The sequence below is a fragment of the Cupressus sempervirens genome, chromosome 2 (assembly GCF_028749045.1).
Source record: "Cupressus sempervirens isolate cs-2001-9-10 chromosome 2, ASM2874904v1, whole genome shotgun sequence".
NCBI classification, from domain to species: Eukaryota; Viridiplantae; Streptophyta; class Pinopsida; order Cupressales; family Cupressaceae; genus Cupressus; species Cupressus sempervirens.
The window spans coordinates 651,580,535-651,605,505 of record NC_143119.1 but is presented as its reverse complement, the minus strand read 5'-3'; the positions used below and the strand labels follow the sequence as shown (position 1 = coordinate 651,605,505).

Below are 24,971 nucleotides of genomic sequence, written 5' to 3'. Positions count from 1 at the left end.
ACCTGATATTACCTTTACTTATTGTGCTGAGTTTGAAAAAGAACCAAAAATCAAGGACTTTCACTATTCTCTTCACAAGGACATAAGCTACTGATCACTTGTTTACTAATCACTTATAAACAAAATTTGCACCAATACAAATAAGATGAAGCTCTTTCATAAGAAACTGAGAAGAATTGCATATGATCAATGATGGATAAGCCTCGGAGTATTTCTGGATGAAAAAATGGATATATCTCTGTTTTCTCCATTATAACATAAAAAGCACTTCTTTCTTGACAGCATTTCCTAAAGTTGAAAATTAAGCAAAGCAATCCCTGCAAATAGTTTTCCTGTAATATATTGATTTGATACACGTGCATATTGAAGCACTTGATATTTCTTGAATAGTCTCTTTGATCTTACCAATATATTCCTAATTGAAAACAGTTGTATCTCTTTCCTCTGTCCTTGAAAGCAATGGAATTATGTATAGGTGTCGAATACAAATGAGTATTACAAAGGCAGAGCTAGAACCTCCAATATAATGAAATTGGAAAAAGCCTAAAAAAATGTTTCAATCAAGAAGATGATGCATCCACTTGTCAAGAATTGAATTTGAACCATACCAAGGTCTAGAAATGTCATCAGCTCCAACAGGAGAGTGATAGACACCCTCTAAAGTTATATTTTTGGCTCCTTCTAGATGAGCTGAGACTTCAGGAACCACTCCATCTCCCCACACGTCAGCTTTACCACACACCTATCAATCACATATTAAGTAGAATAAAATATGCTTATACAAAATGTGTTAAGCATAGTTATTTCTTTTATAGAAGCAGCTACAAAAAACACACAACGAAAGCAATAGAAAATGGAAACAGCTCCATCTATCTATACTCACTCCCATGCATTATGTAAACCAAATAAAAGTAATGATTCATTTATAAATATCGCAACCCTTATAAAGAGTTGCTATTTTACTACACATTCAACCATAATAATTATCCTAAGATGTATTGTGATACTGCATAAAACTCTTTGTAGAGCTAAATGTTTCCTAATCAACTACTTCCAAAACAAGCTTTGTGGTTTATGTCTTATTTTTTACAAGGTATAGGTGCTAGGTATATCAATCTGTAAATGACAATGACAAACTGATATGATTTTTCTTTCAAAGTTGCTCTTAGTTAGATTGAAATAATGATGCACAAGAATAGGTGAACTAGAATCTTTATACTTGCCCAAAAGCTGCTATGTTTATCAAAAGTGATGTAGAAAAACATTTCCCATCTGTGACAAGTAAAAGACTAAAGCGTTATTACAAAAAGACAGAAAAAAAAAAGCATAGACCAAAGTTATATGGTACATTGTAAAGCACCAACACACCCCAACTGAGTTCGCCTAGGAGTTCTCTTCAGTGCATATAAGGTACGCCCCAGACACCTCACATGCAATATGGGTTCACACCCACATACCCATGGCGCACTTAGGGTATTTGAGACGCACCTGGGCATACCAAGTGGCAACCTTGGACAAACTGTGATAACAACAATACTGCTAGTCACTTCAAAGTTCAAAATCATTAAAAACTCACCAATCATATTTCTTAATCTTTTTATTGCTTAAAACCCTGATCCAACCATAAAGGCATCATTAAACCCTAGACAAAGCTCACTTTTATATTCACTCCCTCTTTTTCTCAGTTTTGCATTTTGAAGGACAACTAGTATTTTTAAATTTTTCGAAGGTGATCAATCAAGGAGTGCCAAAGGAGGGAAGAAAACTAGTTTGATGCGCTTGGCCTTTTTAAATCACTAAATGTATGTGCACTAAATACCTAGCACTACAAATTTAATAGAAAACCATGACCTTATATCAAAAATCAACTCGTTTGATAAATTTATTAAGACACAATAGATCTAAAAAATTCTGAAAAATTATAATTGTTTTCCACAGGCATTTCATGCTTAATCTTTATACCATAAAGACTACTTTTATGTTACTTGTAGTATTTTTTGCCACTTGTTCTTGCTAAATAATGCCAACTTGAACTCAATGTAAAGAATTCAACTTCACAACATAAAATTTTGCTCAGCACAAGAAGGTGCCGAGTGACAGTTTTCTCGGCATGCAATGGATGCCAAGCGACAGGGAGATGGTGCCAAGTGACTCAGCACACGAGGAAGTTGAGTAGGCTCAGCACTAAGGGCGACTCAACACAAGAGGATGTCGAGCGAGCTCGGTCAACGAAGGGAAGGTGGAGCTCGGCACAATGGTTGTCATGTAGACTCGGTCTCCAAAAGAAGGTGGAGCTCGGCAAGCTCAACACCCAACCAACACTTATATCGAGAGATCTCTATCAACAGAGATACCAAGTGAACTCGGTGGGAACAACGAGAGCGAGAGAGAGAGAGAGAGAGAGAGAGAGAGAGAGAGAGAGAGAGAGAGAGAGAGAGAGAGAGAGAGAGATCGGTTAAAGGTTGAACTGAGTGTGTTGTTTAATAGACTTAAAGTTTGAGCATTTTTGCCATTAAAACACAAAGTGGATAACTTCAAAATTTGCAAGTATGAATATCTCAAATACGAAATATGCAATGAAGGAAGGAGAGGAGACAATGGCAAGCCAAGTATGCCTGCTTGCTTGTTTTCTATTCAACTAGATTAAACTATTACAAAATCTGGGAGCATTCGGCTTCAACCAAAAAACACTAAAACTGCAACTGATAAAACTAAACTCAAACTTAAACTTACAACACTAAAGGCTACATACAATGAGCCTGAAGCAATCACTGCTTTACAGAAAAAAACAATACAAACTCACAGAGAACAAGACGGTCAAGATCTGTGCTGTTGCAAACACTGTCTTCTTCCTGAACCTTCCTTCTATTCTCTATCCTCTGACTTGATCTGTTGAGCATCTTCCTTCTTTGCTCTTTGCTCTGCTCTTCTCTGATCTCTCTAACTCTCTGTCTATTTTGAATGAATCAGATTCATTCCTTTTGTCTCACATCAAAATGTTTCCCTCTCATTTCGGATTTCAAACTCACCTACCGAGTTGAATGTTGTCAGTCAAGTAGGTGGGCGTTTGGCTCCAGGGGCAACCGACCAACTGTAATAAATTTCTGACACTCCCCCTTTGTCTCGAGCCAAACAAAACAAGGATCACTCCTGATCCAATTCAACTACACCAAGACTCTCTCTTAGGTGCACAAAAGCTCCAATGCCCAAAGGCTTTGTAAAGATGTCTACTAGCTGTTGCTCAGACTTACAAAATTCCATCTTGATATCTCCATTCTCCACCAACTCTCTGATGAAGTGATATCTAATCTCAATGTGCTTGCTTCTCCCATGGAAAACTAGATTCTTAGACAGTGCAATTGAGGAGATGTTGTCACAAAAGATTGTGGTTCCATCCTCTTGCCTTTCATTCAAATTTTTCAAGATCCTCCTTAACCAAATAGCTTGACATGTTGCATTCGTTGCTATGTATTCAGCCTCTGTTGTAGTTTGAGCAACAATAGGTTGCTTCTTGGATGCCCATGAAATTGCACCCGACCCCATATGGAACATGTATCTGGAAGTGCTCTTCCTATCATCTAGACTTCCAACCCAATCACTATCAGTGTAACCAACCAACTTAAAATCATTATCTGCAGTATACAAAATTCTAAATCTTTTGGTACCATTCACATACCTTAGGATCCTCTTTTCCACTTGCCAATGGAAATGCTTTGGTGTTTCCATAAATCTGGAAATCAAACTTAATGCATGCATTATGTCAGGCCGAGTTGCTGTCAAATACATCAAACTTCCAACCCCCATACTCTTGTATTGTGTTGGATTCACACTCTTGCTGCAATCTTCCTTGCTCAACTTCAGACCTACTGTTGTTGGCGTTGGGGTTGACTTACTGTTTTACATTTTGAATCTCTCCAAGGTCTGCCTTGCATACTTTTCTTGAGAGATGAAGATGCCATCATGCATTTGTTTTACTTCTATGCCTAGAAAGTACTTCAAGAGACCTAGGTCTGTCATCTCAAATTCATTCTTCATGGCCTCTTTGAACTCACTAATTAGGAAATTGTCATTTCTAGTGAAGAATAAGTCATCAACGTACAAAAGAACAATCAACACTTTACCTTTTGCTGCCTTGATGTAAAGAGTGGGCTCACCATTGCTTTTGCTAAAGCCATTGTTCATCAAATATGAGTCAATCCCATTGTACCATGCCCTTGGAGCTTGTTTGAGCCCATATAGAGCTCTCTTCAATCTATACACCTTGTGTTCTTCACCCGAAATTTCATAACCAAGTGGCTGCTCCACATAGACCTCTTCTTTCATTACACCATTCAAGAAGGCAGACTTCACATCCATTTGATATACCTTCCATTTGTGCTTGGCTGCAATTGCTATGATAGCACGCACGGTTTCCATTCTTGCAACCAAGGCATATGTCTCATCATAATCTCTGTCATACTGCTGCTTGTACCCCTTGACCACTAAACGTGCTTTATGCCTATCAATTTTTCCTTCAGCATTGCACTTGGTTTTGTAAACCCATTTTACTCCAATTACTTGTTTCTTGGGAGGCAAAGTAGTTAACTCCCATGTTTCATTCCTTTCAATAGCATCTATTTCCTCATCCATGGCATTACACCATTTCTCTTCCTTCATAGCTTCTTCAAAGTAAATTGGATCACTATGAGAAAATAATGCAAATTTGACACTCTCATCATAATCTTCCTCATACCTTTCATCTTGGTATCTCCCTTAGAGTCTTAGTCTTTCTTAGCAATAGGAAGGTGAGAGTGGGATCTGAATTCTCAATATTGCTACTACTACTGGTTTGTATACTAGCTAGGGGTTGTCTTTAAGTGCTTGGAACTATCACTCAGCATGTAAAGGGTTGCTTAGTTGTCTGCCTTTGTCTGCAATCTATGTATGTTGCTCCATCATCCTGCTCATCACCAATGTTTTCCTCTACCCCATCAATACTTGGCACTTTGCTTGAAGTGCTTGAAGATACATTAACCGAGCCATCCCATGACTGATTTTCAAGAAACTCCACATCTCTTGAAATGATGATCTTCTTGGTGATAGGATCATACAATCTGTAAGCCTTTAATTTCAAGCTATAACCCATGAAGATACACTTCACACCTTTATCATCTAGCTTCTGCCTTTGTTCCTTAGGCACATGTGCATAAGCTACACATCCGAACACTCTCAAGTGTTCAATTGTCCATCTGTTCCTTGACCAAGCCTCAAGAGGAATCTTGTCACGAATTGACTTTGTGGGACACCTATTGATCAAATACACTGTTGTTGCTACAGCCTCTCCCCAATATTCAGTTGGGAGCCCTTTTTCTTTCATCATGCTTCTAGCCATGTCAACAATGGTCCTGTTCTTCCTCTCAGCTACTCCTTTTTGCTGTGGAGTATAACTGGTTGTAAGCTCCTTCTTGATGTCATTCTTCCTACATAAATTTACAAACATATTGGAGGTTTACTCCCCTCCTCTATTCGATCTAAGAACTTTTACATAGTGTCCAAATTCTTTTTCAGCCAAGGCTTTAAATTCAACAAATTTGTCAAATGCCTTAGATTTGTTCTTCAAAAAATACACCTATATCCTACGATTGAAATCATCTATGAATGTCATAAAATAAGTACTCCCCCCAATATAAGTAATTTACATAGGGCCTACTAAATCAGAATGCACCAATTCTAATGGTGCTCTAGCCCTTCTAGAATTTTCAGAGTTAAAGGGAAGCTTGTGTTGCTTACCCAAAATGCAAGCCTCACACTTGTCATATGAATCTACAATGCTTGGCAAACCATCTACCATTGTCTTCTTGGACAACAAATTTAAACCAGCAAGGCCAAGATGTCCATATCTGAGATGCCAAAACTTGGAGGGGTCTTGTTGGTTAACAGTTTGTCCTCCCGTTAGATTTGCAATCTCTGACTCTTTTATCACCCAAAGTGAAAGAACAAAAGGATGTCACCAACAACTGAGTCAGTGTAAGTCTTCTATCACTGCCCTCTAAATTGACAGGTACAGCTCCCTGATTGTATTAAATATTCAATGAATTTATTTTTTATCGATCACGAGATACACTGAGTAATGAAATTGACTAAATTACTTTGTCGGCACAAGCAATTCAGGCCAGATGTAATGAAGATAATCTATAACCCTCAGTAGAATGTCGATTACAGATCATCACATGAGTTTAATATCTAACTAATTCTATCCTATTTTATGAATGCATAATCTATTGAAGAGAATAGAAATAGAATCATACATAGATAGCAAATGAAATTGCTTATGCTGCAACTACTAACATGAAATGGAATTCAAGTAGGAATATTAGTTCTATATATAATTTTACTTCTTATTCAGATGCATCTAAATAACTGAATGAATAATAGAAGAATTATACATGAAAAGTGAATGGAATCACCCTCATCGCAACCACTAACATGAAATAGAATTTAGTAGAAAACTGCAACTTCACATACAATTGTTCCATCTATTCAAATGCAGAATGAATTACTAATGGTACAACAAACATGAAATAAAACTAGCAATTGGAATTACTTTTGCTCCAATACCAAGTTTGCCGACCCCTGCATTCCTTTTCATAGCAGTATATATAGATCTTTCAATACATCAAGCTCGTAAGGGCTCTTGACTTTTCCTCTTCTTTGAATACAAAAAGACAAAATATAGAGAAAAAGACTTTTCAAATTTGGGAACTCAAACAATCACTATTTGAATTCGGTTTTCTAACCATTTCAGATAAAACTATTCTGACTTGAATACTGTTGACATTCCTGATGTGATCCTTGTGGATTTGATACATCGCCTTTAGCTAACATTTGTAGCTCCTCTTGCCAATGCTCCAGATCACCGCCTGTAGAAAGAGTGTAAGGCTTCAACAATTTCTGATTATGACTTCCCATGTACTTCTGAATTACTCTCTCCGTGCATTCGTATCAGCCGATCATAACTAATGCCTTTCTGCCTCTAACTTCGAGCATGTTGACTTGAACTTCAGACCTTGATTTGGGATCCTCAATGCCTTCAGAATGTCGCTGTTGACAACAGTTTTTTTTTTTTTTTTTGCAAATGCAATAAACAGTTATTGTATGTTATCCTTCGATCTCTAATAGTAGAAATAGCCTTCGAAACTCGATTGTATTTGGCAGACATAATGTGTAGAGATAGATGCATGTGAGAATGGACAACAATAAATTTGGAGGATGGCTGATGAAGTCCTGTGATCATTGTATGTCTCAAGACCAAACAATACGTGCAACATCAGGTAGCCCCAAGCACAAAAAGAGCATTGTTGTTCCCGTGCGAATATGATCAATAACATCAATTGAAAATCGATGTGGTGTATGATATGTAACCTTTCAAGTTGGAAAATATTTGCGCTGATAATTGAATATTCCTTCATTTCATCCACAACTGAGCTTTCATGAAAGTGTAATTCCGCCTTAGTTGGAAGAAGGGTAACTGGAAAAGAATCAGATCCGCAGCCAAGATCAAGAACAATAACTGTAAATTTAATACCAATGCTTGATCCTGGACAAATTGGCTTCTTGAGAAAGACTCTCATCAGCTCCCTTGTACATGTCTGGAGAACATTTCACAACTCTCATCTGCAAAAGATCATCAATAAGAGCATGATATCCTTGTCGGGTTGGGATCTACAACCTACCCAATATGAACAGACCTTTAGAAAAACCCAACGGGCTTAGAGAAGAAAAGGCAATGATAGGGAAACCCGACAAGGACAGCCTACCTAAAGAAGACTTAGACCTAGACTCTTTTGATTTACTTGACATGACCATTTACACAACTCATAACATAGAAAACCTAAAACTCGGGCAACAGGTCTTCAATCACGTTCCTAAGAGCTGATTGTTAATGTACTGTTGTACATGCATGCTTGGGAGGTGCAACACTGACTTGAGAAGAGAAGCATGTTTCTACCTTCAAAGAGAAACATTCTATTCTTTGTCATTTGGACTGCTACAAGTAGTCTATTACTCCCATCCTTCTCATGAATGACACACTTGTAATTTTCCATTAGCACCTTGTATCCATTTTGAATGAGTTGTCCAACACTCATCAAGTTGTGCTTCATACCAGGGGCAAAATACACTTTTTGTATCTCCTCCTCATCTTGCTTGGTGCAGACCATGATTGATCCTTTGCCCACTATGGGAATGGTTCCATTATTTCCCATCTTAATTTCAGACTTGAAAGTCTTACCAATGAAAGAAAAAAAACTTTCATTACCACTCATGGGGCTGCCTCCTTCGCCAATGTTGCATATTATGAAGGCTATGGGATTATTTGTATTTCCCATGTTCACATCAGTCACATTAGCATTCTACCTTGACTGATCACCCTGCTTCCTCCAGCATTCACTAGCATAATGCGCATACTTATGACAGTAGTAGCATTCAACATTGCTCTTATTAGAATTGTAATTCTTCTTACCTCCTCTAGAGCTGTTTTGGGAGGTGCTTGGTTGCTTGCTCGTCCTGAGCTTTCAACACCAGCACTCTTTTGACCATTCCTCTCGCGAACTCTACTTCTTGAGCCTCTACCGGAGCCATTTCTTCCTCTCCCCTTGTCTCTTGAATTCTCTTGAGCCTTGAAAGACTTCTCTTGGGAAGTTGTTGCTGATTGGTTAATCCGGTGCTCATGGGTTTGAAGAGTTCCCGTCAACTCATCCATGGTCAATGTGGTGAGGTCCTTTGCTTCCTCAATGGTCATCACAAGGTTGTCATATTTCTGAGGTAAACTCCTCAATATCTTTTCAACAATCCTTTGCTCTTTGTAATCTTCTCCATTTGATTTGAGCTGGTTTATCAAAGTGGAGATTCGTGAGCTGAACTCTGCAATAGGTTCATTGTCCTTCATCTGAAGGTCCTCAAATTCTCTTTTGATCATCTATAGCTTCACTACTCTGACCTTATTAGTCCCTTTAGAGTTCATCTCAAGGATGTCCCATGCTTCCTTTGCATAATTTGCTGTTGCAACCTTGGGAAAGACTGTCTTTGTCATAGCTGCCTCAGTTAGACTTAATGCTTTCGCATCCTTTCTCCTTGACTCCTTCAATTGAGTCTTCTGTGGGTGAGGGCAGCATACAGTGCTGGGACTGTAACATCATTGAACCCATTGATTACAAATTCCCACAAATCATTAGCAACCATTATGGTTTTCATTTTCTTTGCCCATTAATTCTGTCCATTAAAGGACAGTGGTTGCTGCCATATCTTTCCCGCATCTCCTGCCATGTCAAATATATGCAGAAAAAAAATGCCCTAACTCACTGTGGATGTAGGGCCTCAAAGATCTAATACCATGTAAAGAATTCAACTTCACAACATAAAATTTCGCTTGGCACAAGAAGGTGCCGAGTGACAGTTTGCTCGGCATGCAATGGATGTCGAGTGATAGGAAGATGGTGCTGAGTGACCCAACACACGAGGAAGCCGAGTAAGCTCAGCACTAAGGGAAACTTAGCACAAGAGGATGTCGAGCGAGCTCGGACACCGAAGGGAAGGTGGAGCTCGGCACAGTGGTTGCCGAGTGGACTTGGTCTCCAAAAGAAGGTGGAGCTCAGCAAGCTCGACATCCAACCAAAACTTATACAAAGAGATCTCGGTCAACAAAGACAATGAGTGAACTCGGTAGGAACAACAAAAGAGAGAGAGCTCGGTTAAAGGTTGAACCGAGTGAGCTGTTTAACAGACTTACAGTCTGAGCATTTCTACCATTAAAACACAGAATGGATAACTTCAAAACTTGCAAGTATGAATATCTCAAATATGAAACATGCAATGAAGGAAGGAGAGGAGACAACAGTAAGCCAAGTATGCTTGTTTGCTTGTTTTTTATTCAACTAGTTTAAACTATTACAAAATCTAGGAGCATTCGGCTTCAACCAAAAAACACTAAAACTTCAGCTAATAAAACTAAACTCAAACTTAAACTTATAGCACTAAAGGCTGCATACAATGAGCCTGGAGCAATCATTGCTTCACAGGAAAAAACAATACAAACTCATAGAGAACAAGGCTGTCAAGATCTGTGCTATTGCAAACACCTTCTTCTTCTTGAACCTTCCTTCTATTCTCTATCCTTTGATTTGATATGCTGATTGTCTTCCTTCTTTGCTCTCTGCTCTGTTCTTCTCTAATCTCTCTAACTCTTTGTCTGCTTCGAATGAATCAGATTCATTCCTTTTGTCTCACACCAAAATGTTTTCCTCTCATTTCGGATTCCAAACTCACCTATCGAGTTGAATGTTGTTAGGCAGGTAGGTGGGCGTTTGGCTCCAGGGGCAACTGACCAACCATAATAAATTTCTGACACTCAATACGTTTTGTTAAAATTGTATTTCCAAGTAAAGAATAGGCAACTTGGAGACCTATAAGTTTTTAGAGTTATGAATATGGTTACTCAGGTAGCTGAGGATAATTTTTACTTTCTTTGAAGAAAATACTAAAAAGGGCATTCAAGAATATTTTTTTCATTAAATGTATTATATTTTTACTTCAAAAATATTTAGTCTTTTGAAAAATGATATCTATTGGTTTGTTTTACTTATATTTTTTAAAATATAGGCATGCTAGTACTATACCTCGTAGTCATCATACCCCACAAGAGTGAAAAGTCAAGTCTTAACCATTGTACTTATAGTTGAATTTATAAGGTTCTTATATTTATCAACTTTATCATTTATTATTTGTTATTTATTTTATGATTTCAATATCATTATTTATTTATCTATTTTATGTTAAAATACTATTATTTATTTATACTATAATAATTATATTATATTCTTATATTTATTTATCTATTTTTATATTTTTGTATTACTATTTATTTATTTAATTTTCTTCAATTATTATGTATTTAATAAAGTTTTATTATTTAATTATTATTTATCAAATCCTAATTCAGAACAAGGAGATCACAAATAAAGGATCTCCTTTATAGACATACTACAATTTTGGAACAACTTGCAAGAGATGGGGGATATCTTTGGAATTATAATGTGTAAAACAAATTTAGGAGCTTGTAATACTGAGTGAAAATTCACTTTTTTGGCCCTCTCAAAAAGGGGTTAGAGAGTATGAAGGAATAGATAACAAGGGGTTGTTTGTTGAACATACAACAGGACTCCTTAGAGAACAAAAAGAAGTTGATAGTGTGGTTGAAAGAGCAAGACTAAGAGCTTATCCTTTTGCAAGGAAATAAAAACAATGACTTTACCTACATATTGTCAACCACTAATGACCTCCAAATGTCCTTTCTTGCAAATACTCTCTATGCAAAATGAAGTAAGATAAAATAAGATAAAAATATTAATGTCAACGAAAAACCAAAATGGTTTATGGGACTGAGCATACAAACAGAAGAGCCGGCCAAAGAAAAAGCACCAAATGGTGACTGAGAAGAAACAAAAGCAAGAGACAAACAATAAAGAAGACAAGGTAAGGACCAAGGGTCCTTCCTTGCCACAAAGAAATCAGTAATAGAGAGGAACACCCGTGAACTATCCATAGCCTTAAATTTCCGTGAAGAACCACTACAGGACTGGCGTTGCCTGGAGAGACTGGTACAATGTCTAACTGATTTGGAATGATAAGTAGTGGAAGGCCTTTTCAAACTCCATGGAGGAGACAAGGGAGAGAAAAAGTCGGTAATGAGCTGATTTGAAGTATGCCCCTGAGGAATAAAAGATTGCAAGGTAATCTCTCGAAGATGGGTGGCCTCCTGAAGAAAAAGTGCAAGACACTGCTGATCAATATAGTTGAAGAACATCGAAAGAGAAGAAGTCTCTGAAAAGGCAATAAAACCTCTCTCTGATCTCATAGTAAAGAGGACAACGGAATATGAAGTGGATCTCAGTCTCAACTTCCACCAAAGTACATAACTGACATAACCTATCAGCCCGATCCATATGGTGGTCAGTCCAAACCTTGAGGCGATGAGAACCAACTCTAAATGAGCCTAGAGAAAACTGTAAGGCATGATTCCAGCACTGATAGAGATAAACAAGGCGAACAACAATACCATCCTAAATCTCAAGAAAATGCTCAGCATAGAAGGCCATCCTAAGTGGCAGACCCCTCAAGGGATTACTCCAGGAAGTGGTAATGTACTGTCTATAAATGTCTTGTCTGACATGCTCATTCAACTCCTGACATGAAGGGAGAAGTTGAGCAGGAGCATCCAACGAAAATTGATGAGGAAGACGATCAATGTCAATCCCGATCGAACCCAACAAAGAGGTGGCCTGAGTGTACCACCATCGAGAACTAGCAGAAGTGTCAGATCTCATAATCTCCACCGAAGAACAGTATGCCGGATGAGAGTATCTATGCCGGTCAACACGTCTCCATAAAACCATGAAGCCGATGAAGAAACCAAATCGAGTCAAAAATGATGGCAAGTTTGAGAGGATGAGCACCAAACTCAACCAAGACAATGTTGTGAGGGGTGAGTCTGTGACATCTAATGATACGTTGTAACAACAACGTTTGAACCTGCTCAATAGAAGCCCAATAAGAAGTAATAAGAGAAGGCCCCCAAACAACCAAACCATAGAGAACTGTTAGACGAACCAAGGAGTCAAAACAGGACAACTTGGACGAAATATCTTGAAAATGATGCCTAAAGCATTGTCTCTCTAGCAAAGCCAGGGAACCCATACCCTTATTGACTCTGGACTGAATAGCAAGTCTCAAACTAAAACGTGGTCTCGAGAACTTCACACCGAGATACATATAAGAGGGAGTAATCTCAACCTCTTGTCCCTGAAAGACAAAATGAAGATGAGAGGTTTTTAAACAGTTAAAGACCATAACCCGTCTCTTAGACAAATTGACCACAAGCTTCCGTTGAACACAAAAAGAAGCCAAACCATGAAGGAGTCTCTGTAAGCTATCGGGAGAAGAAGCCAAGAGAACCACATCATCAGCAAAGAGGAGAATGGAGATCAAGACTTGATACAAATAACACCCATCTCTCGGTTGGGAGGATTTCAGAAGGAAATCCTCCAACTCATCAATATACAAACCAAAGAGTGTAGGAGAAAGAGGACAACCCTGTTTCACCCCAATGGTGCTCTGAATCGGATCAAAAAAGCCCTCCGGAGTCCTAAGCCTACCAGTTACCCTCTCATAAAGCCTCATAATAGTAGTCTATAACATATTTGAGATCTCAATCTCATGAAGCTGCTGAAATAAAGCCAGCCTAGGAACAAAATCAAAGGCTTTACGGAAGTCCACAAAACAACAATAGACCTTCTAAGAGCGGTGTCTAGCCTCCTCAATGATAGCTCGCAGTGTAAACACATGATCCATAGTCTGATAGTTTGCCTGAAAACCAGCCTATCCTTTAGTTCTATGGCCTCTTCTATCAAGCTCACTAGATAACATGGTGTTCAGAGCAGTGGCATAAAGTTTGGCAAAAGTATGTCCTATCATAATAGTTTTGTAGTTACCCGGATCAGAAGCAGGCCCATACTTGTGAATAGGGTAAACCACATGTTTAGACTAGGAATCAGGAAACCCAGTGCAAACCACTCTATCGAAGAGTGTAGGAAGGTAAGATCCAAGAACTGAAGCACCGAGTTTGAAAAGTTCTGCCTAGAAACCCTCTTTATCTGTTGCTCTGTTGCATCTCAAAGATTTGATGGCCTCCATAATACTAGAGTAGGTGAACAAGCTGTAGTAAGGAGGTGGAGTGGAGTGGAGAAGTAGAAAATCCCAATCTTTCCTGCAAAATGTGTCCATTGGACAGAGTATTTAAAATGGAACCAAGAGATATTGTAGAGCAAAATAATTGCACATTTCATTTGTGCCAATGGTCTTCCTTTCAACTTGGTCAAATCACCATATTCGCAGGAAATGGTGTCGGCAATCAATAGTAAACATCCTGCTTTCACAAGTCCTAGGTATGAAAAGGCGTGCACCACCTTATTAGAAAGAGAGAAGAATTTTGTAGAGACATCACTAAAACCAATTAGAGATTCTTGAGCTGAATCAAGAGTTCTATTCTTTCTGATGGATGGAAAGATTGCAAAAATAGCCCATACTAAATTTTATTACAATGTATTTTAGGGCAGCTGATTATGAGGGGAAAATCAAAGATGTGGGATTCCAAAATCTTCATTGAGTCCATAGAGATGGTGGGTCATGAAAATGTGGACCAAATTGTTATCGACAATAAAAAATATTGTAATGTTGCAGGTTTTTTGGTTGAGCAAAGATTTCAGCACATTTTTGTACACTGCACACTCCCTTAAATTTGGTGATTCAAGCGATTGGCACTCATAGTGCAAGCAAAAGAACTATACCAAGTGTGAGGAGATGTAGGTGTTTGTGACAAACTACTATGAGTCACAAGGCATTCTTAGAACTTTCTTGAGGTTAGAATTATTGGAGGTAAATATGATTTATTTATTTTATTTTATTTGTGCCATGTTCAATATGCATACAACATTTTTTAATGTGTTATTAACATGAACCTATGTTGTTGAGACCCAATTTGCATCACATACAATTTCTTTGAGACAACTTTTGAAAGTGTGAGAAGCATAGGGTGCAATGGTTATTAGTAACCAATGGACTCTTTGGATGCAATACCAAATTTAGAGAGAACCCAAAAAGGTCAAGTCATTGATCGTGAATGATACTTGGTGCCCTCATGTGGAATACGTGTTGAATTTCACCAAACCTATCATGCGTATGCTCAAGTTTTCTAATATAGATGCACCATGTTTGGGTAAGTCTACAATGGCATGGACATGACAATAGAGGAAATATAAGTCATAATAGAAAAAAATGAGAACCAACCCATAGAAACATTTTTGATGGAATCAATCATTCTTGATTGTTGGAACGAGATGACCATGTCACTGCACCTCCTAGCATATGCATTATCTCCCAAGTACTATATCTTTGCTACTATCTTTGTTAGGGAGAACTCCACCACGCAGAGATTCTAAGGTTGCTCTTAGGTACAAGTGAGCATTTGCTACACACTTCTTCAATCCAAAAGTGGTGGAAAATATTACAAGAGAATTTGGCATGATTATCTTAGGAACAAATTATAGTCCTTGTGCAATTAATGACCAATCCAAAATGGATATTTGTAGGAGGTGTAACCTCCGTGTTCTAGATTATTTGTTCCTCCAATGTCTTGCACTCAAGATTCTATCAAAATTATCTTATTTTTTATTTTACCATTTGTATTATCAAATTTAGTACTTGACATTCTTTAATTTATTTTTTCAGTTTTGATTTTTAAAATTTGTTGGTTTTCTCCAATTTCAACAGGTTGCAACTTCTTCTACTGAACGGAATTGGAGTACATACTCTTTGATCTACACAATCAAGTGTAAATGGTTGCCTGCAAAAAAAGAGAAGAAGACTTGGTTTATGTTCATTCCAATTTGCATCTTCTATCACATAAGGAACACCAATACAAGGATGGGTCAACAAAGCATTGGGATGTAACCCACAAGAGTCACTATGGGTGATGATGAGATGCATGTTGAACCTAGTGAGAGTGGCATGATCTTGATCTAGATCCTTTCAATGATGTTCAACTTGCAACAACCGATGATGATCTTGATCTAGATCCTTTCAATGATTGATGAAGATACAAGAGAATTATTATTTTTTATTGTAAAATGTGTAATTGTAATGATTTTCATTTGAATTGTGACCTTGAACAAATATGATATATATCATATTGATATGAACTAATATTGAAATTTTGAACTATTCAATTTGCTGGTATATGACATAATATTGAAATTCTAAGCTGTTAAATTGGCATTTTGGGATTGATCAATGATGAAGAATCATACTATCAAATGTATTTAGTTTTACAATCATGCATCTTTCATTAAAATTTTGTATATAAATTATAATATATATGCACATATGTATACACATGTACAGACATACCTAAGTGCAAAAAAACTTTCTACCCATGTACTGAGTTTCCATATCCATACCGGCAACATAAATTTTCACAACAGAATTTTTTTTATGAACAAGGACTCTCAAACCACTCAAAAATATAAAGTATTGCATCAATATTTTATTTCACTATTAACATAATAAGTATTGCATCAATATTTTATTTCACTATTATAGTATTAACTGAATCAGGAAGCCTTGCTATAGAAACAAATTAAAATTAAAGAAAAAAAATACCTGCTTGTAACCTTGACCAACAATTAATGCACGCAATCTTGAAGAATTTAACTGATTTAAGGAGCTCTTATCCATGTCATTATCAATTGCTTCAATAGTCCCTTCATTAGGTTTTACCATAAGATTACCATCAACACCTGCAACAGTTTCCATTGAGCTACTGGAAAGTTTGATACTTTGGTTTTTTAAGATACGCTCCCCTTTAATATACCTACAAAATGGAGTTCGGTTAAAAAATTACAATTATTCAAATAGCTTTTAAAATGAAGGTTTAAAAAAATAATAGCTTGTTTTAATTTAAGGTACTCATTCTTCCTGAAAATCATACTTGTTTACAAGGGAAAATACAAGGAACTGAAGAATCCTCATTGAAATGTATTAAATACACAAGAATTAAATTCTAATTATGGAAATATCCATACGTTGAAACAATGAGTAATTATTTCCGAAATGCATTAGTAAATTCAGTTGACGTTTATGAAAATCAATGAAATGTACATAAGATGAGTAAACGAGATTCAAGATCAACCTTTCTAACAAAAGACTTCATAAGAGTTATACTTCAATGCAGACAAAAAAATACTAGTTTAAAGTCCGGAAATAAGTGTAGAAATATATGTTGATGTACATTGTGAAGTACCCTCTTCTGTTCAAAATTTCAAATGCATTTCATGCCCTTCTTTTCTCTTAGAAAACACATTTTCTTTCTGATTTCATTTGCTAAAACTTGATATTTAGTACCTTCAAATTCATACAATCTCTATTCATGGTTTTTGTTGAGGCAAGGATCCTATGTTCTAAACTTCTTGCCCCATTCAAATCAACAGTGAAACTGAACTACCCTCAACAATCTAGAGGTAATAATGAAATTCCAACAATAGTGACTAATGTTCTAAAGCTTAAATAAAGACTAAATTAATTTTTTTTTTTTTTAAAATATAAAACGCATAAAAGAAAACAAACAACCCCAATTTACACTTGAAATCTGATTTGCATTCCTTCAAAAGCTTACAAGGTAATCTCCACAACTGCCAACAATAGCTACACATAATTGTCAACTTTTGTCTTGCATCTAGCTCTATACCATTCAGCCAAAATATCTAATCTTCCAAAATAGAGATCTTTTCTCACATAGAAGATGACTTGGACGATAAATTTAAATCATTAGTGATTATCTACACTTCATTGGACTTAATTGTCCAAATAAAAGACACTAATCACTAAAGTGAAAACAAGATAGATATAACTCATACTACTTGCACACATCTAATAACTGTGGAGATATTCCAAACTGAGCTATAAATTCAACACTCCCTCTTGGTAATGAAGGAATTCTTCAGTAATCTAGGTTTTTGTCTACATGCTTAAACATTTAATTTTGCTAAGGGCTTGGTCAGAATATCAGGTAACTAAGTATTCACTGCTTCCTATAGCTTGGAAGACCCAATCATGTTACTCATAAATGCTATGTAGTAGGAAGCTTCTTTGGAGCCTTACTCTCCTTGACTGTGCTTCTAGGAGCCTCAATATGCTCTTGATCATCAAAAAATGTCTATTTGAATCATCAAGATCTCATAACAAAAGAATGGGCTGAAGCTTCTCCCTCCATACAAAGTTGAAAGGCTACTATCTTGAACTAGAAACAACTCAAAACTTTGGAGATCTAGCCTTTACGGCTTCCTATTCCTCATCCTCTATTACTAGAAATACTTGTTGAGATAATTGGCATTGGAAGATAAAAGGAGACAATTGGCATTACCTAGGCATATGATTATCTGATGGTTGTTATTGATGGCAACCATACATTGATTGGTGATTGGGAATTGCGTTGGTGTTCCAACAGGTTCATTTATCAAAGTATAGGTTACATAGGCAAATGGAAGGACACTTGTCACAATCAATGATCACTAAGTGTCGATCAGTGATTATTTGACATAGTGTGAGCTATTTGCACAAAGGTCAAGGAAAAGGTTAAAGCTAAATAGGCAATCACATTTTATAATATGAAATTGCAAGGTGAATAATAAGAAAAGATGTGTTACCTTGAGATATGTAATGTTTGGACTTCCTACGTAATACATTTTAACCAGTCAAACGGTGAACAGACAAATAGAATACAAGCCAACCCAGTTGAATCTAATCATTGAGATTTCTGAAATGTTTGAAAAAATAGAGAGGGAAACTCTAAGTTAAAATGAAGGGTCAGGATTAAGAGGCAAAAAGATCACAGGTAAACATAAAGGATCTGTAATAGACAGATTGACATTAGGAAAAGTGGTATTTTGTGAAGAGTAGAAGCAATAGTGAAGTAAGAGAACGAGCAATGAAAGCTAGTAGAAGAGAGGGATCTAGCAATTGTAATCAAGATACAGAGAAGAAGTGCATAGTGCAGTAGAATTAGAACAAAGAGCATAAGGGATCTAGCAGGCAAGAAGTGTCATATACAAATCAAAGATATAGTTGTTTCCTAACAGTTATAACTAGTAAGTCCCTAGATTGGGTGGACTCTAATAGGTTCAAAGTTGTAAACCCCTTAACAGGGTAGAATCTTAACAAAGTTCTATAAATCCTTTAACAAAGTAGATCTTAGCAGATCTATTTGTACTTCTAACATGGTACAAAGTCACTCCTAATAGGGTGAACCCTAAGAAAGGGTGTTGTATGCTCTTAACTAGGAAAACTCATCTACTGCAATAGTGAAGATTTGTGGGTACCTTCCCCATCATAGTTTTTACCTTCTAACCAAGGGCTTCTACGAGACCAAAATCATTGTATAATGAGCATATGTGTGTGATGATTTGATTTTATTATGCTTTATTTGTTAATACCAATTATATGTTTAATCATTTGGAATATGGCATTTCAGTTTTATAGGAAAGAAGTTAAAGTTTAGAATCAATTGATTGTACTGATTCAGCACCCCCCCCCCCCTCCCTAGCACCTCAAATCCTAACACAAATTCCTAAACGTTTCTAGATGCAAAGTCCACGTTGAACTTGACATCCCTACAAACTTCAAGTTTTCTTAGATTTGAAATATAGATATTATAGGCCTTTTGAAGTCTCACTATACCTACAAATAAACCCTTCCCACAAGAAGGTTTCAATTTGATCCTCTTATCTATAGGTACATGGAAAATATGTTAATGACTCACTTTGACTTCACACCACTTAATATCTCCTCTAGTGTCTTGTCCTCTAAAATCCTGAGAGGATAGGGTGTAGACTGTTCTAAGACATGCTTCTTCGTAAAGAAACATTGGCAAGTATAGGTCATGAATCGGTTGGGTGGATATTTTGCAACCGACAGTTTTGGGTAAAAATCCAGTCGCAAAATAGAATGACCAACCACAACATGTGAGATAGAGTCTCTCCTACCTTAAAGGGAAGGCTCCCCCTTCTCACCACTCCTTGGATCAACTCAAGGTAAGCAAGAAGTTGAGAGATTTTATAAAATGGGTGTTACCAATATCCTTTCTTCTTATCTTTCAAGAAAGAATCCACTTGCTCGTGGAGTGAGTAATGGGTAGGGTGAATCTCTAACTATAGTTCTATCAAGAGCTGGAAATAGTGATACCAATAAGCCTTCACTAACTCAAAGGCTAACTGAAAATGTATCAATTTGGCTCTAAGTTCGGTTGTACTTCTATATGGAAAAGCTTTACAATAAGTGCACAAAGACTTCTAATATTAGAATAATCTTTATGTTTCTTTTTAATGCTCACTATTGTATTTTATTATATCTCTGTAAATATTAGAATGTTTCTAATATTTAGGGGTAGTCTAGAATAGAATGTTTCTATTCTATTCGACTCTCCTCTTTGTATATATAGATCATTTTGATCTCTGATTAATAAATAAAGTATTCTGCCACTTACGTTTGTAACATGGTATTAGAGCTAATTCTTCAATTTTTTTCGAAAAATTTCTAATTTCTATTGAAATTATTTGTTACATTTTTTTCAAAATTATTTCTGAGATTTTACCATGAACCCTGCTAGGGTTTCTGTAAATCGTGGTCCAATTCTGGTCAAATCTAAAAATCGCTTTTTTTTTTTGGCGTTGGATTTTGGAAAAACACAAGTTTTGTTTGAAAATCACAGCATCAAATCGCGACAACAAATCACACCATGTCTGATCGCACGTAGTTTGCAACTCCCGTTTTTCCCATTCAAGCACGCGATCTGATCAAATTTCCCTGAAATCACATGAAAGTCTTGATGTGAAATCGCATTGAAGTCCATAATTTTGGTGATCTCCATAATGTGTTGAGTCTGCTCATGCCCAGATCCCAAAGATTGGGATTTTCTAGTGATTTTTTTTCAAAAACGGGTCTGTCTATCCCTGTTGGATATTCTGCTCGTGTTTCAGCTATTGGGGCTCATTTTTTTGGTGAGAAATCGTGACATACAGTGTCATTTTTCTGAGGACGTGCATTTGGCGTTTTTATGGTGCAAAATCAGGTTTTTGGGTCTCTAATCTTCCTTCTCTCTGTCGTCTCAGACAAAACGCCTGTGTTCTGAAAAACATCAGGCATTTTTTATGTACAAACACTGTTTTTCTGCTATTTTTGACCTTCCTAGCCGCTGACAATTATTCTGATTGAAACCCTAGTTTCTGACCTTGAAAAAAAATTCTAATCACATATTCTTGGTGGGTTTTTCGAGATCTCAAATGGGTCTTCATCAGTTTTTTGTGGGTACCTTGTTTTCCATGCCTCAATTTTTGAGCTAGCAGATCTAGCTTTTGACAACATATTATTTCTAGGTTTTTTGAGCTCTTCTAAGTACTCCAATTTTTGTGGGTCTTTCATTTTCTCACCTCGAAGTTTGTGCCAACTGAGATATTCACATATTATGAGCATCAAAAGTCATACTCAATTAAAATGCAAGCCAATGCTGCCCAACACTCAAAGCAGAAAGAATCTATCTACCATGCCTTTATGGCTAGCATACCCGTAGATTATGTGAAATCTTTTGCTTGGTACATAGATTCTAGTGCCTCCCGACATTTCACTCACAAGCGTGATTGGTTTGTTGAATTCACTCCCTATTCTAACTCATTAATCTTCGAAGGCAGTGAAGAATACAATATTGTTGGCAAGGGCAATGTTCAGATTTAATCCAGAGGAAGAAGACTCATGTTCCTCAATGTACGTTATGTTCCTAGCATGAAACATAATCTTTTGTCTGTTAGTCAAATTATGAAGCACTCCCCTCAGCCAGATGTCATTTTCAGTGGAAATAAGTGTTCGATTATTGATTGTGATTCTCGCAATACACTTGCTATCGATCTTGAGGATCATGGTATTTATAGGCTTGTAGATTTAGGCGATTCCCTTGAGCATGCCTTCATCGCAAAATCATCCGCTCTAAGTAGCCTCTGACATCAACGATACGATCACCTAAACATTCAATATCTAGCACAACTTGCTTGGGATAATTTAGTCCATGGCCTACCTAATATCCAAACCCAGAACTATTGCGTTTGCAAAGCTTGCCAAGCAAGGAAGCAACATGGGACACCATTTAAGGATGGTGAATCATGGCGGGCATCTAAAGTACTCCAGCTGGTCCACGCTGATGTATGTGGTCCTATGAATACTCCTTCTGTTACTGGGAACAAGTACTTCTTCCTCTTTGTGGATGATTTTAGTTGCAAAATGTGGGTATATTTTCTTAAGCAAAAATCAGATGCTTTTCCTGTATTTCAGCAGTTTAAAGCCCTAGTAGAAAAAGAGACTAGTTCCCCCATCCATACTCTTAGGACCGATAATTGGGGGGAATTTTCTTCTTCTACTTTCTTTGCCTTCTGTACTACTCATGGCATTAGACGTCAATTCACCACACCTCACACCTCTCAGAAAAATGGTGTTGTAGAGCATCAAAAGCGTACCATCACAGAAATAGCTAGAGCTATGCTAATACATAGAAATGTTCCTAGAAAATATTGGGCAGAAGCAGTATCCATAGCTGTCTACCTTCTTAACCGGTCACCCACCCTTGTAGTTAACCATAAGACTCCTGAGGAAGCCTGGTCTGGTCGCAAACCTAGGATCAACCATTTGAAAGTTTTTGGCTCTCTAGCATATGTCTGGATTCTTGATGCCAAATGCACTAAGCTGGATTCCAAAAGCCAGAAACTCATGTTTATAGGATACAATCACACACATAAGGCCTACAGACTGATTGATGTAAACATTGATCATTTAATCTTCAGTTGTGATGTTGTGTTTGATGAGGAACTCGAACCATTTCGGCTCTTTGCCTCCCCGCCACATTCTGAGATTCAGTCTTCAACAATCTCTAACTTGGGTCCTATTTTATATGAGTCATCTATTGCTACTAATACACCACCTTAGCCCCATCTAGATAATACAACTCCTGCTCCTCCTCATCTAGCTATTCTGACTGCATCTGATATTGGCTCCTCTACTCTTCGGCCAAAATGCTAGGTTCAAACGATTAGTGATCTTCATCCTGATGAACTCATTGAGGGTAGAACCTCTAGAAATAAGAGCATTCGGCACAACACAGTTAATGTTTCTCTTATGGCCAACATCCACAATATCCCTAAGCCCCAAACATGTGCAAAGGCCAAAGGAATTCCAAAATAGGAACAGGCAATGGATGTTGAGCTTTAGAGTCTTCAAAAGAATCACACCTGGGTTCTTTCAGATCTCCCTCCTGGGAAGAAACCCATTAGTTGTAAATGGGTCTATAAGGTCAAGTACCATGCAGATGGTACCTTGGACAAATACAAAGCCAAACTTGTTGCTCGAGGATTCCCCCAGCGCGAAGGCATTGACTATGAGGAGACCTTTGCTCCGACAGCCAAGATGAGCACTATTTGCATTCTTCTTGCCATTGCAGCTCAAAATGGTTGGAAAGTTCATCATATGGATGTGAAGAGTGCTTTTCTCAATGGTGAATTACAAGAAGTCTACATGACGCAGCCCCTAGGTTTCAAGGTTGCCAGTTCAGAACCAAAAGTATGTAGACTCTAGAAGGCCCTCTATGGTCTTAAATAGGCCCCTCGGGCTTGGTAGATAAAGATTGATCAGTACTTGGTTGCTTAGGGATTTCAGGGTAGCCCGTCAGACAATAATCTGTATATTAAACACTCTAGTAATGATATTCCTGTTTTTTTGTCTATGTGGATGATTTGATCATTACTGGGAGTTCAGAACATTTGATTTTAGAAATCAAACAGGATCTATGCAGAACTTTTGATATGACAGAACTCGGATTGCTTCATTATTGTTTAGGTATTGAGGTTTGGCAGACTGACAACAGTATTTTTTTTGTCTTAGTCCAAGTATGCCAGAAATTTGCTTGATAGGTTTCAAATGCAAGATTGCAAACCTACCTCCACTCCTATGGAGACTGGTTTGAAATTGTCCGCACAATCTAATTCTCCTCCTGTAGATGAAACACTCTTCAGGCAGCTAGTAGGTAGTCTCATCTACCTTACTACTACTAGACCTGATCTCAGTTTTGCAGTTAGCTACATCTCACGGTTCATGACGAACCCCAAGACCGATCATTGCATTGCAGCGAAACATGTGTTACACTATGTACATGGTACTTCAGATTATGGTTTTCTTTACACAAGGAGTACTACTCCTTAGCTCAGTGGATTCACCAATTCTGATTGAGCCGATTCAGTTGATGATAGGAAATCTACTTCTGGCTATGTGTTTAGTATCGGATCTGCAGCAGTTACCTAGACCAGTAAGAAGCAACAGGCACATGCACTCTCCTCTACAGAAGCAGAATATAAAGGAGCTTTCAAGGTAGCTTGTGAAGCAATTTGGCTTCGTCAGATGCTTGCAAATATGCATATTCCTCAAGCAGGTCTAACTTCTTTGTTTTTAGACAATCAAGGAGTACTCAAACTTGCCAAGAACCCAGTGTTTCATGAATGAACCAAGCATATAGAGCTTCATTGCCATTACATCCGACAATTAGTAGAAGATGGATCTATTCAGTTACTCTATGTCCCTACCTCCGAGCAACCAGCAAATATTTTCACAAAACCCCTTGGTCTTGACAAGTTTGTTAAATTCAGGGGATCTATTGGTGTAGTAAATAGATTGAGCATTAAGGGGGGGTATTAGAATAATCTTTATATTTCTTTTTAATGCTCACTATTGTATCTTATTATATCTCTGTAAATATTAGAATGTTTCTAATATTTAGGTGTAGTCTAGAATAGAATGTTTTTATTCTATTCGACTCTCCTCTTTGTATATATAGATCATTTTGATCTCTGATTAATAAGTAATGTATTCTGCCATTTACGTTTGTAACACCTAAAAGTAAGAAAAACTTAACTATTTTCTGAATTTAGAACGAAAATTTAAGCTACAGACAAAACTTCTAGCTATACACTTCCACAGTTGCTCCTAGTCAAACCTTTGGCTCCAATTGCTTCTTAACTCTTTTCTATTCAATTCACGAGATACAATTATCAAGAACACAAGATAACATGAATCAAAGATAACTTAAATGAATTATAGACAGCTTATAACTCATGCAAGTAACAATCTCACTTAATCAAAGTTAAGTCTCAAATGCTCTTTTGTATTCACTCTCTCAAAATAGTGCTTAAACAAAGTTTTGCTGGCACAATTTCTCCAGAGCTCTCTTGCATAAAGATAATGATGATTTTACAATGAGGGGGCACTTATTTATATAGGCACAAGAGTTAAGAAAAAGGTGG

The 24,971-nt window shown here is 37.1% G+C and overlaps 1 protein-coding gene across 1 annotated transcript in view; it reads right to left on the bottom strand.

Annotated features, from left to right (window-relative positions):
- Nucleotides 1–211: 211 nt before the first annotated feature.
- LOC149575057 (alpha/beta-Hydrolases superfamily protein) overlaps nt 212–24,971 on the bottom strand; it is a 159,083-nt gene continuing 134,323 nt past the window's right edge. The window contains exons 6-7 of the mRNA XM_089814924.1: nt 16,249–16,459; nt 212–742 (exon numbers count right to left, since the gene is read on the bottom strand). Of these exons, the coding sequence (XP_089671050.1) occupies nt 557–742; nt 16,249–16,459 (397 nt within the window). The 3' untranslated portion in view covers nt 212–556. The remainder of the gene's footprint in view (nt 743–16,248; nt 16,460–24,971) is intronic.